We start from the raw sequence: 13,963 nt of genomic DNA, 5'->3' as shown, positions 1-13,963 counted from the left end.
TGCCACGACGGCGTTGCAACCCTGCGATACAGTCACGAAACTTCACTGGTGTGAAGTTGAGATCTAAATGAAGGCCAAGTTTCAAGAACGCCATCATCCTAACAAGGGTGCCAGTAACAGGGGGATAGGAAGTATTTAAGGCCCTTGCCCCCCCACTTCAGTTGATTATATTTCGTAATATTAATTTTGAATTTGTCAATATAGTTATCAAATAAATGCAGTAAAAAGTATTATGTTTGACTCAGTTGAAGTATGTAATGTAATATAAACACTCAAGTAAAGTACAAGTAACTCAAAATTGTACTTCAGTACAAATGTTACTTTGTCCCCCGTCATCTCTACAGTGTCTTCAAAGTGGTTGAGGAATATTTTAGTCTATATTTTTAATACCGTTCCCAAGTTTAGTGTATGGTTTCATATACTGCTGCACTTGGTTCTGTCCAAAGAAAAGCCTAAAGCTCACTAATTACCAAGTTATACCTTGTTTGTGTAATTGGCTGAAGTGTAAAAACAACACACATTGTGAGTCTACGGGGGGCTGTGTGCTCGACTATTTTTTGGCACAGAGAAGCGACTTCCTGAAGAGTTGATACAATAACATAGAAGCTTATTTTCTTCCATCTACATCATCACACAGGACTAAAGCTAGCATCTTAACCCATCGTCAGGCTCTAAATCAGTTGAAAATTTGTAGATGTAAAAATGCAACTCCGGACTAAAAGATGTGTTTTTTTATTCCCTTTAAAGTGATGCTGCCCTTAAAGGATGAGCCCACTGTGTGTGTGTGTGTGTGTGTGTGTGTGTGTGTGTGTGTGTGTGTGTGTGTGTGTGTGTGTGTGTGTGTGTGTGTGTGTGTGTGTGTGTGTTGATCACCTGATCGGTTGTCTTGGCTTCGCAGCATTACTTCCTCCACACAGTCGGAGGGAAACCAGCCCGTGCGACCCCTGACCGTCCCCTCCCAGTACCCGCCCTCGCCAACACTCAACACTAGATGGAGAAGGGGGGAGTGGGGGTTGGTAGTGGTGGGTGGGTTGCAGGAAAGAGCCACATATCAGGAAAAAGCAACCAAACACAGACCAACACACACAAATACACGAAAGGAGAAAAGAACACACGCAAAAAAAGAACAACAACAACATTATACAGACAGAAAATAAATAATGTGGACATACACACACACACAGGGACATGCGAACCTTTTTCTCCATACTCGTCAAGACATACATACCTGGAGACACCTTAGACTCACTCACAAACACACACATATTCATACCTGCAGAAATTGAATACAGACATATATAGAGACCTTACACTCATGTTAGGACATTTTAAACACTCATCTGAAGACACTTGGATGTGGCCTGGGTGCTGGTGTGTCTCTGAGACTGAAACATCTCCTTTACAATCTTCTATCAGATGTGAGGAAAGTTTATTTAAAGTAAGATTTAAAGTTTTTCTCTTTACAACAATACAATGGTTCTAATACGGTGTCATAGTTATGTGCTGGACAGATTTCAGAGTGATATAAATACTGAAAATGTCAAACTTTTGAGGCCGGAAGTACCGTATTTTCCGAACTATAAGTCGCACCTAAAAACCTTCAAATTTCTCAAAAGCTGACAGTGCGCCTTATAATCCGGTGCGCCTTATATATGGGCCAATATTGAGCCACAACAGGTCTCACAACTACGGTAAGCAGCCGCCGACTCTATTTTCCCCCGCAGAAGAAGTAATGTGCGGTGCATGTTGAGATATATGTTTGAGTGAAGCGTGCAGTTTCATTTCCATTTGTGTGTTTGTGTAAAGACCCTTAAATGGCTCCTATTAAGAGACATGCTTCCGACGCAGAGTTTACACTCAAGGCGATTAGTCGCGCAGTAGAACACGGGAATAGAGCAGCAGCGAGAGGGTTTAACATTAACCAATCAATGGTGCGGAAGTGGAGGAAGCAACAAGATGACCTGCGCCAAGTAAAGAAAACTAAACAGAGTTTCCGAGGGAACAGAGCGAGACGGCTACAGCTGGAGGACAAACTCGAACTTAGGTTGTTGAACAGAGAGCAGCAAGTAGAAGTGTCAGTACAATCACTATTCGACTGGAGGCAACAGCGCTAGCACGCAAACTTAAGATCATTGAATTTAGAGGCGGTCCTTAACGTAACCCCAGCCTCGACTGTAGCGTCTATTCTATGCGCCTTATATATGTAAAGAGTTTCAAAATAAGCCATTCATTGAAGGTACGCCTTATAAAATGGTGCGCCTTATAGTGCGGAAAATACGGGAGTTTTTTGTTAAAAATGTAAAATGTTAAAGGGTTGCAAGTACAAACTCTGCAGCCCAACACAGCTTTTAGCTCATTTATTGTTTTGGTGTCTGAATACCACCACTGTCATCAGGTTTGTCCCCATGTCATTTGTAGGCAGAAGCATCCTCAGCCCTGTGTCTGCTGACTGTTTCCGTAGGCATGTGTTTGGTTAGTCATATGAGCCAATGGTATAATTAGGCTATGTGTGTTTTTGATGCTCGTATGGTGTTGCAGTCAGTGGATATTTGCCGGTGTTAGATAATATCAGGTGGAAGTAAATGTTCTTTTGATGCAGCATCTCGAGTTGTGTCCAAAATACTTCATCAGTTAGATAAATGGTGTGAGCTTAAAAGCTGCTAATTAAATCTCAACTCCAGAATTAAACCGCTGCAGTCAGCAGCATGCACATTACAAGGAGCCGTTTGGTGCTCCGCCAAAGTCCGAAACAAAGAGGGATTCTGCATTTTGTAACATTTACATCCTTTAAGAGGTGTCTGAAACGTTGCTTTGTTTCTGAACGTGCCTTCACTCATGACACTCATGTCAAAGCTGTCTCTCTGATTCATGAGGAGATTAGCACCAGGCATAAACACTGACTCCCAAGCCGACAGACACTTCGGAATTCACACGGAAGACATAATGTGTATTATGCTCACACAAACACACACAAACACACTGTATGATGACATGAAATTGCACATAGTCACCTTTGACCCTGTCTCCCTTATTGAAGCTGATTTCTCGCTCTCCCTGGGCAGAATGTGATCGAGTAGCTACAAAGACTCGTCCTGGGACGGCGCTGTAGAGGCGTCTCCTCTGGCCTGCGGTTTGTACAGCTGTGCTGGCGGGGGCAGGTCTGAGCAGGGGGAGCAGAAGGTGGTGGAGCGGATATTTGAGATTGAAGTTTAAAGGTTGAGTAAATTGTTGAATGCAACACTTACTTTGTTTAAATTGACTACATCAGACTGGAATTTAAAGGATTTTTCCCCCAAAAAATGTCCTAAACAGCCCAGGGTTCTCGTTTTGGTCACATTCTAATGGTTTAATTTACGAGCTTTGTAGGTCTGTACACTCACTTAACAGAAGTTGGATTATCCTTATTAGTAACTACATCTTCTACTACAGTTTCTCACTACAAGATCACTTATTGCACCACAAAAAAAACATTTGAAGACGTTAAAAACTATATTTCAGACTCAAATTTCAACATTTTACAGCCCTTTAAGACCTTAAGGTTCTTTTGGGACCTTGCAATATTCTGCACTTAAACAATTGGAAGCGGGGTTCTTGTTCTACAACATCTTGTTCCCTGATGTCAGTCTTTGCCACTCACCCCTGTCTCCGACTCTGCCGGCTCCGGTCCTCCTTGTCTCCGATCCTTCCTCGGGACGGGGAGCGGGTCCTCGCCCCTCTGGGACTGCTGGAGCTCCGCAGGGTTCCTGTATGCTTGTAGCCCTGAGAGAGACATGAAAGGGACATGAAAGATGTTTCCAGCATGTCAAAATATATAAATATACATTTATTATTATAATTATTATTATAACAGTTATTTGCATACCAGATCCACTCCTTCTGTTCTTACCTTTCACAATAAAAGCCTGAGATTGCGTGACCACTTACCTGCTGGTATGAATATTTGCAGACAAGCACCTTTCCATCAGGTGTGTAAAGACCAGTATTGGGCACGTTACTTTAAAAAAGTAATTAGTTTCAATTACCAGTTACTTCCCACAAAAAGTAACTGGATTAGTTATTGAGTTTCAAATGATAAAAGTAACTAGTTACTATTGAAAGTAGCTAGTGCGTTACATTCAAGTCCATTTTTAAACGCTCAATTGTGCCAAAAAAATGTGGACCCGACCTCCACCCCTCTTTAATGGAACTGAAAATACATGTGCGTGTTGAATTATTTATGATAAATCTAAATATTATAATGAAATGGACACACAATAAATGTTTAACAGAAACAGTGTACACAAATCTGAACTGTTTTAATGTTGCTGTGGGACAGTGTGAGACTACTCTCCAATCAAATTTCATGTATTATTGTAGATATTATAATTACGATGTTCATAAATTGCATCAATAAAAAATAACACAATAGAAATTTTGGAACTTGTAATAATATTATCATATGATATAATGACGGTGAAACCGACTCAAAACGCTGTAGTACACCTGCCCGGCCTGTATGTGGTGCTGAAACTCTGCCACAGAAATACACACACAACGGAGAAGTGTGTGTGCACCCAAGCATGCTTTCCATGCCCAACTCTTCCTCTGATTGGCTTACCATGAAATTTTACTCTACCTCAGCCAATCATCATCATGTATGTGGTTGTCTTGTCCCCCCTCATTAAGGAACAACAGTCTTTGCCGCTCGGCTCAGAGATCCGGTTGCTCTGATGAAAACAGCTTCCAGTTAGCTAATAATTACAGTAACACGCTGCAGTTTTTGGCAGTAACGGTAACGGCGTTATAACGATGGGAAGAGTATTTAATTAGATGACTCGATACTGAAAAAAGTAACGCCGTTAGTAACGTCGTTATGTTTTAACACCGTTATTCCCATCACTGGTAAAGACTACTGATATTTCAGAGCTATGGTCGGGCCGTAGATTCTAACTTGCACAAAACTAAAATAAAGGATCGATGAGTCACTATCAATATTCAACAAATCAAGCCCTATGCCCCTGCACTCTCTCTGCTACACAGGGACGCAGAAGGGGGGTTGGCAGGTTATTAAGGGGCATGCATTTTGCTCATTTTGGGGATGGCATCCTACCTAACCGCCCCTCAAAACCATCTACTGCTTGTAAGTCAACATTGATGACAAGTTCTATGGTTGCTCATCTTGGAAGGTTAAACTTAATTTACTGATGACGACTGTCCGATTCAGCTGAAAGCTCTAGGGCAGCTGAGTCAAGAAAACTGCGAACATCATCTTTCACACACACACACACACACACACACACACACACACACACACACACACACACACCTGCACAGAGACGATGTTGGTCCCTGGGGCGTTGGGCACTGCCATCCAGTCTGGCAGGTTCATGCTGCTGTCACTGTTGGCCCGGAGGAAGGGGTGAGGGTGGGGTATTGTCAGCGTACGGGCGCTCTCCCGCCTCTGGGGGGCGTACTTTGGAGACTCCACAAAGGGAACTGGAAGGTATGAGGAGCAAAAAGGTGAGATGCAAATACACTAATACTTTATATACTCTAATCTAGTTTCTTTCTGTTTTATTGTAAATACTGCTAGAGTTTATTCCTAACATTCTTGCCATCACTGCTCCCTTTTATTTGTTGATTAAAGGCCTAATTTCCCCTCTGAAGATCTGATGTCATCATTTTTGATTAACAAAATGTCCTTAAACGTCTCCAAAATGGCATGCAACATTCAGACCAGACCTCAGCGACTTACCTACGTCAGTATCCCGGTGGTTTTTGATTATCTCTCCCAGCTCAAAATTGCCGGACATAACAGCCACCTGATGAAATAAACACACACACAATTTTGGGATACAGTCATAGGGAAGATTAATGCACAAAATGTAAGGTTGAAACAAACTGGTTTGTAGCTTTCTGGGAACTTATACTAAAGCATTAATCCTTCTGTATTTTCTAAGTTAGCCCATTTCGTTGGTGCACATTTCATTAGTGCTGAATACCAGATCTGTTGCATGTTTAAAATCATATTATCATACAAAAAATATGTTCAACTCTCACGTGAGACCATATATTTGTGTTCTTTCCATTTTTACACAGATGCTTTTGCTTTTTTTTTAGAAACTGCACAGGTCAGCGCACAATCTGACAAATATCAAAGCCTTCTCCCTGTTGTCTCCTCTTCTCTTCTCTCGCTCTCACACACAAACACAACAGATTGTCTCAGCCGGCTTTTTCTGCACTGACAGAGTTAATACATCTAGATTAAGGGGTCACATGCAATCCTGCCACCTGGGACCTCTGCGTGCATCGCAGCACAGTAATGGTTTAAAGTAAAATTATGCCCTGGCACTCTCTGCTACGTTAACTTAATAAGACACTAAACCATACAACCACCCAACACGCATAATTACCCAGCCAGGCACTCAGCCGTTACCTGAAAGGGGGTCTGCCCACTGTTGTTCTTTGTGTCTTTATTTGCTCCACGGTAGAGCAGAATTCGAGAACAGCTTTCCTGCAACAAACAGCACTGATTCATGTACATTAATCGTAAAATAAAATGTGTATAATCGCCGCTTCATGTATGTAATCTGTCCACATGTTTGCACTGGCTTTTGGAAAGCACAGTATTCTCTTCTTTTGACTTTGTGTGCATTTCCTTGTGCTATAATAAAGAAAAGTAGGGTGAAAATTCAAGAAAGTTACGTAAAAATGGACGAAATATCCGTTAAAGTGTAAACTACATTTAGAACATGCAACCAGACAGCCATTTGTGTTTGTTTTTTTGTTGTTTCTATGACTTTGATGTTTTTAAGGGTAAATTCAGATTCACCCAAGTCACACAATAACACAGAAAACACAACTGATCACGGCAGTGGTCAACTCCAGCCCTCTGTGAGGTAAAATTACTGTTTTTCTCACTGGAGTCTGGTGGCTTTGAAGAATGTGGGAGTTTTCAGGTTGAGGATGTTTAACCTAAAAAGCTGTGTCAATTTAATAGGTACACAAAGGTTAAGAGCATTGCAGAAACTCGCTTTTGATCTCTGCGAGTGTGTTACCTTGTTGTATAAAGCACAGATGTGCAAGGCAGTGTTTCCAGAGGCATTCTGGGAGGAAGAATCTGCCCCATAGAAGAGGAGGTGCTCCAGATGCTGCGAGTTACCGTGCTGACAGGCCTGAGAGAGGACGAACAGATTGTGAGAGAGTGCAGGAAGATGTAGAAATTGTTGAGGAGGTAAACAACAACAAAAAATGGAGCAAAGAGTAGAAAAAAGGAAGGATTTATGTGTTTAACAAAGAGACAGAGAAGAACACACAGTGACACAGGGAGAGGAGGTGACAATTATTAAGCGACGCCACATTTAATTAACACCGCCTCAAAACTCAGAGGGCGAGAGAACACAGGTGACAGTCATCACTGTATGGACAGACATTCAGCAACATCATACAGCAACACTGTATACATGTTATTATTATTATTTAGTCATAGGCGATCCATCAGTTATGCCATGGCCACTTTGAACACTCATTTCTGATTGGCTGGCAGCTCTCCACCGCAATCACACATCAGGACACTTCATGTTTACGAGGCAATGGCGCCTGGACACAGACTTTTGTGACGCTTTTGCCTCTTTATTTGTTGTTGTTTTGTCTCTCTTTGTAGTTGCTTTGTGCGTCTTTGCAGTTGCTTTGTGTCTCTTTGTAGTCATTTTGTTTCTTTTTGGGACTTTTCTGACTTATTTTGCGTCGTTTTCTTGTTGTTTAGCGTCTCTTTATAGTCATTTTGTTTCTTTTTGGGACTTTTCTGACTTATTTTGCGTCGCTTTCTAGTTGTTTTGCGTCTCTTTATTGTCATTTTGTTTCTTTTTGGGACTTTTCTGAATTATTTTGCGTCATTTTCTAGTTGTTTTGCGTCTCTTTATTGTCATTTGGTTTCTTTTTGGGACTTTTTTGACTTATTTTGCGTCAGGTTCTAGTTGTTTTGCGTCTCTTTATTGTTATTTGGTTTCTTTTTGGGTCCTTTTGTGTTTCTACCTAGTCATTCTGTTTCTTTTTGGGGTCATTTTGTGACTCGTTTTGTGTCTCTTTGGCAGTTATTTTGTGCCTCTTGCGGTCTTTTTGTGTCTCTTTATAGTTATTTTGTCTCTTTTCTTGTCATTTTATGTCTCATTTTATGTCTCTTTGTATTTGTCTTGTGTCTTTTGGTCATTTTATGTTTCTTTGCGGTTAGTTTCCATCTCTTTAAGTTACATTTTGCCGGTGAAGGCCAGTGGGACCGCTGACATGTTAATCCATCCATGATTAAACTGCAGGTAATCATAGCAACTACTTCTGTTTCATGCTGTTTTACATACCAGTTAACTCACTGGTGGACTACGTATATATATTTTTAAAGAATGACAGGGACAATAACATTGATAAGGAATACAATATAATGGGAATATCATAATGTCAAGATATCAGTATCAGCAAAAATTTTAATAATATAAAACTCAGTATCAGTGCTAAATGTATGAGTGAAATCCCACAGACAGAACACGATGGAGGCCACGAGTGGCTCAGAGAGCTGAAGAGACAGATGCTGAGAGGAGGAGACCGATACCTTCATTTCTCCGTCCACTTCACCGCTGGAATATGAGGCCAGAGAAGCAGGGTGGATGGGATGGAGGGTGAAAGGTGTCCGAGATAAAAGATGAGAAGTGCAGTGTTTCATGGCATGAATGGTTTTTGACGTAGACACAGACGCTGTACACACGCAGACACTGGAACACAGAGTACACTGGCACATTACAAATAGGATGCACGCACACTTGTGCAATACAAACAAGAGGATCTGACAAACTAACACCTCTAAGCAGGATGTTTCTGCAGGTGCTTTCAAACCACAACCCATAAATAGACACACAAATTAGGCCACTGACCCCGTTAGATTGAAAGATTTTGTCTCAAGGATCCTCTCCCAAAAGTTGTGCTGTTGATTTAGAAAAAGTGTACCCCATATAAAGAACATTTTCACCAATTTACGTTGCCGCCAGAAAGCCCTGTTTACTGTAAGTTAACATGGAGGCAAGTTGTGCTATGCTCTCGTCAAAGCCACCAGATTTTTTTTCTTTAATTAGTTCATTCACTTTTACTGTTATTTACTTTTTTTTTACTCTATGTTGTGTCATTGTACCTTAATCATTTACTTATGTTATATGTTAGTTAATAACCTAGTTATTTACTGTGACTGCGTCTGACATGGGTTGTTGAGAGGGATAGTGGGATTCATCTCAGGGATTTTTATTTTTCCTTTTCACTTTAAAGTAGACGCTCCGACTCAGTATGTTGTACTGTTATTTGCCTGTCTGCAAAAACTCATAAAAGAAATTAAAAACAAAAAAAATCCACCAGACTCCATTGACAAAACATCAATTTTACCTCTTAGAATATAGGATTGGCTGGTTTACTGCTACCTCGATCAGTTAGTTTCTTTGTGTTATTGTGTGAATTTGGTGTTTTAAAAGCGCTTAGGAACAAAACTAACAAACTAACTAACCGACAGATCAGCAACTCCTTTGTTCTGCAAGGTAAAATGACTGTTTTTGTCAATGGAGTCGGGTGGCTTTGACGAGAGCAAAGCTCACGGCTTCAGTTCCCCTCATGCAAACTTAAACAGGGCTGTTTAATGGCCAGATAAAGTGATGAAAATATTCTAAATATAGTGTACACTTTAAGGTGGCTTAAATATGTTAAGCTGCTGCCCTCACCACAGCAGTGAATAGCTTTACTTGCGTGCCTGTCCTCTTCCCTGTTACTCCAAACTGGGGCAGTGCTGAGCGCCATCTACTGTAAGTAACACACTGACTACGGACAAGTACCTCATACAGTAAAACCCCCATTTCAAAAAATCTGAACTATCCCTTTAAGGGACCCAGATAATTCACACACACGTACCTGATGTGTCTCGTCCCAGCCGTTCTCGTCCCTGATGCCCAGTTTGGCGCGGTGGAAAAGCAGTGTTTCGCAGCAGGAGGTGTCCCCCCCTGTCAGCACAGTGTGATAGAGCGGCGTCAGCCCTCGCCGGTCCTTATAGTCCGGAGACGCACCCAGAGACAGCAGGACCTGCGGGAAGACACAGCAGAGAAGGTAAAGGTCGTATAGAGGCCATTTTCGAAATAATGGCGGTAATTATAACAATAAGGTAGCATAATTAAGTATGCAATTATTAATATGCAGTAAAATAATGATGAGCTAACAATATAACAATAAAAAAAGGCAGCCAGGAAAAATATCTTAAGGTGCTTTCCAACTTCACGTCGAAGAATATTCATGGAATTTTGGAACACATAGCGGGAGGTTCAGAGAGGTCATGCGGCGCCTCAGGCTAGAGAGCATTATGTATTCAATCAGGGTCTGCAGTAAATGTTTATGGAGTTTAGCAGCTGCTTCTTTCCTTTGTGGAAAAAAATCATGGACTGACAATGTAAGCCATGCAATTACCTCCCCCTGAATGAGTTTCCCCCTCTACAGGTACCCGTCTTCTTGCCGATTTGGGAGCCAAAAGTTCTTGACAAACGGCTAAAATGCAAATGTACTGTACTTTTAAAACCAGGCAATCTGAATTTGAATGACTGTTTTCTCTCTTTTGTTGAATAGAATAATATCTTTTTGAGTTCATGTACATTTTGTGTGTGTGTGGGTGTGGATTGCTGTTTATTCAGCTTGTTTGCTGATACACTGACACCCAATGAAGACAATACTGCATCAGTTTCAGGGCGAGTATCCATCTTGCAGATACACACCCTGATGTCAATGGATTTTCTCCCTCTATGGCATCTCAATGAAAACTCATTACTTGTGCTAACAGCATTTATAAAAAGGACAACATTGTGCGTGAATGTTTACCAGCAGGGCTGTATGGCGGTGGCCTCGCACAGCTTTGTGTAACGGTGTGAGTCCATCTTTGGCACGGAAGTCAATGTGAGCCCCTCCCTCCACCAGGACCCGGATGGTCTCACCTCCACCCGGCTCACACTGCACCGCCAGGGACAGAGCAGTCTCTGGCAGACACACACACACACACACACACAGACACACACACACACACACACACACACACACACACAGTCTCACACACACACACACACACACACACACACACACACACACACACACACACACACACACACACACACACACACACACACACACACACACACACAGATTCAAATAGAGTCTTTAATGTTCAGAAGAATTGGTCTGAAAGTCAAATTAATTTGGAAGGGCACTGGACAGATTGTTTGCTCCCAGGGGGCTGCTTGAAAAACTGTTTCAACAATACATTTCAATTCTATTTACACTCTTCTTTTCCAGCTTTGAGGGTTTATTCTTGAACACCTGCAGCTTTCTCCTCGCACGTTGGTAGGCAAAAAAAACAGATTTAACTCTGTTGACTACTGTTAAAGACTTTCTGTGGAGTTTTCTTTTAAACAAAAGTTCTGTTTACATTTAGTATTTCAACCAATAAGCGCTACGGGCAATGGTTCTGGCTTTCCTGTGTAACCTGTGTATATCTGCACCACTTTCTCCCCTGTGTGTCATTGTTTACTGTCCAATCAGCAATTTGAGACCAGAGAATGCAGTTTGAATTGAGAGATGGTGTCTCTATAAACAGACATCTGCATATGAATGTAAAAAAAAAGCTAATAAAAGTCTAAATCGTCAGAGATTGCATTTCATCCAACGGGTTCGGCCTCCTTTGCTCTCTCTTCATGGAGTGTTTACACCTGCATGCAACCATAGCCTGCTCAAACGTGATTGGTCAGACTACAAGGGGAACATGTCTAGTTTCTGACAGAAAGTTAGGAATTAAATGAAACTTTAAATTTTTCCCAGGTTACTCGACTACAAACCCTCAGCCGACTGTAAAGTTTCCTGCAAATGTTCAAATTCACATCTGCCAAGATAAAAGCTTCTCTAGAGATTTACCTCTCCAGATTGGTTTCATCGTACAGGTAGCAACATTAGCCTGCCAATTACGCTGACATCAACCAAAGCAGCAAAGAAAATGAATGGGACTATTTCAAAAAATAAAAGAAAGCTGCGTCACAACACTTTTAACCTCACTTAACACACATGGCATCGAGAAGAATAGAAACATTCAAAATGTTTCCGGTGAAAGCATGGTACAGAGTGCCAGCTGCCATGGCGACGAGGGAGTTTTTGGCAGAGAGGAAAATGACTGAGGGCTTTTTTCCTCCAACTGCTTCTGTAGAGCTCAGGTACAGATAATTTGGGGGAATGTTTTGACTGCACTTTCTCTGAAGTTACCATGTCGGGATGACTTACAGTAGGGAAAGCCCATTAAATGCTTCCTTTGGCAGAGATGGAAGTGAGCTCCCGCTGACAGCAGCCACGCTGAATATGGTGGAATCATTTTATGTCCTATTAAAGGCGCTCAGTGTGGGGCTTCTGCTGGGTGGGAAACTTGAAGAAAGAGTTTCAGAGAGACTGGCAGGTCAAATGTAATAGTGTTAACAACAGTGGGGATATCTACAAGTGTTTAGAAAAGGCTTTTAATCGCCTCTTCGCTATGCACAGGCCTAATACCTAACACCCATGGACTGTATAAAAAAATGAACGTAGCCTCCCCGCCGTGGTCCGTTCTCTCAACTTGATCTAATCGTCCTCACCTATGGGAGTCGCCATCTTGTCAGACTTTGACTCCTCCTCATTTCCTCTTACCAAAAAAGAGCACGTATGTGACGTTTAACATGGGGGTCGATGAGAAACTGCTCTATTATGAAACCTGCCCCTAGTGGACACTTGGTGAACTGCAATTTTGGTACTTCCTTAGTGGATCAACCAGGAAGTCGCTGTGGTTGGGGCTCGCTAACACCTAATAGTTCATGGACTAAAGCCCCTTTCACACATGCACTGCAAACCTGAAACTATCTAGACAGTAGGAGGAGCTGTATATGAAAACGCCGATGTCCAAATGAGGTGGATCTGACATTAGACAGACTCTACGCTGCCATTGAACCCATGTCATTGAGCCCATGGAGCAGCAGAATTCAGGGTGAGTGAGCGCACATGTTGATGACATTACTATCATGTGAAAATGTCTTACTGGAGAGACGACTGGATTCAGGAACTTATGTCTGTAAGAAGCTGAGACGTGGTTGTTTATGACCAAATTACGGACTGGCTCTGAGACCGCAGTGTCATGTCCTGCCTCCTGCAGGCTCTACCCAGGCGCCACCAGTCGCCTAAACCTCAAACAGAGCATATACAGTAAGTGAGAACGCGTCTGACACAGACAACCTCCTGTTGTGCTACATGTGTGAAAAGGAAACGATTTTAAGCCATCAAGTTTCAATAGTTGACATTTTCTTTGGTTACCCTAACCCTAACTATAATAAACTGCTGCCTGTGTTTATACCCACCTGATTTTATTTAGATTAATTTATATTTTACTGATGTGCATTGCATTTATTCTTATAAATTGTTTTAAATTTTATGGTGTGATTTTAATGGCTGATGTTGGGCAAATGCATGCACCAATATTATAGCACTCTCTTTTTAACCTTTAACCTTTTACCCTGGATATATATATATGATTTTTATAGTGCACAGGCACAACATTTTAATAAATAATTTAACGTTTTTTTTAGTTTCTTTATTTTTTATCTTTTAAATGAGATGATAGAATGGTATCTCATGATGTCTGTGCATGAAGGAGGGTATTTGAATAATCAAATCATCTCCGGCTGACTGTCCTGTGCAGTGGTACCCCGAATCTCTTTTTAAATCAAAATTTATATTTTAACCATTATTATAACCTTTTAACAACCAACTCAGGTCTTTTTAAGGAGGTTTTTAAAGTGTTTTAATGACACAGAGAGTCCCCTTGTGCCCATGCCCCCTGTGTTGGGCATCTTGGGCGCCGCGTTTCACGCAAAAGCCTAACCCTAGCCCTTTTCTGACAGGGGGATTTGAGCTG

General features: G+C 41.6%; 1 protein-coding gene across 1 annotated transcript in view; it reads right to left on the bottom strand.

The window, feature by feature from the left end:
* Positions 1-13,963, bottom strand: part of shank1 (SH3 and multiple ankyrin repeat domains 1) — a gene marked incomplete at both ends in the record, with an annotated part of 64,150 nt that overhangs the window by 29,525 nt on the left and 20,662 nt on the right. Inside the window, 9 exons of the mRNA XM_083932075.1 lie at positions 874-987; positions 3,012-3,160; positions 3,638-3,759; positions 5,306-5,475; positions 5,735-5,801; positions 6,416-6,493; positions 7,038-7,154; positions 9,916-10,083; positions 10,867-11,021. Coding sequence (XP_083788201.1) covers positions 874-987; positions 3,012-3,160; positions 3,638-3,759; positions 5,306-5,475; positions 5,735-5,801; positions 6,416-6,493; positions 7,038-7,154; positions 9,916-10,083; positions 10,867-11,021 — 1,140 coding nt within the window. The remainder of the gene's footprint in view (positions 1-873; positions 988-3,011; positions 3,161-3,637; positions 3,760-5,305; positions 5,476-5,734; positions 5,802-6,415; positions 6,494-7,037; positions 7,155-9,915; positions 10,084-10,866; positions 11,022-13,963) is intronic.

Source organism: Echiichthys vipera, assembly GCF_963691815.1.
Source record: "Echiichthys vipera genome assembly, chromosome: 17".
In the NCBI taxonomy this organism is placed as follows: domain Eukaryota; kingdom Metazoa; phylum Chordata; class Actinopteri; order Perciformes; family Trachinidae; genus Echiichthys; species Echiichthys vipera.
Note: the sequence above shows the minus strand (reverse complement) of the source record. Positions and strands in the feature narration are given on the sequence as shown.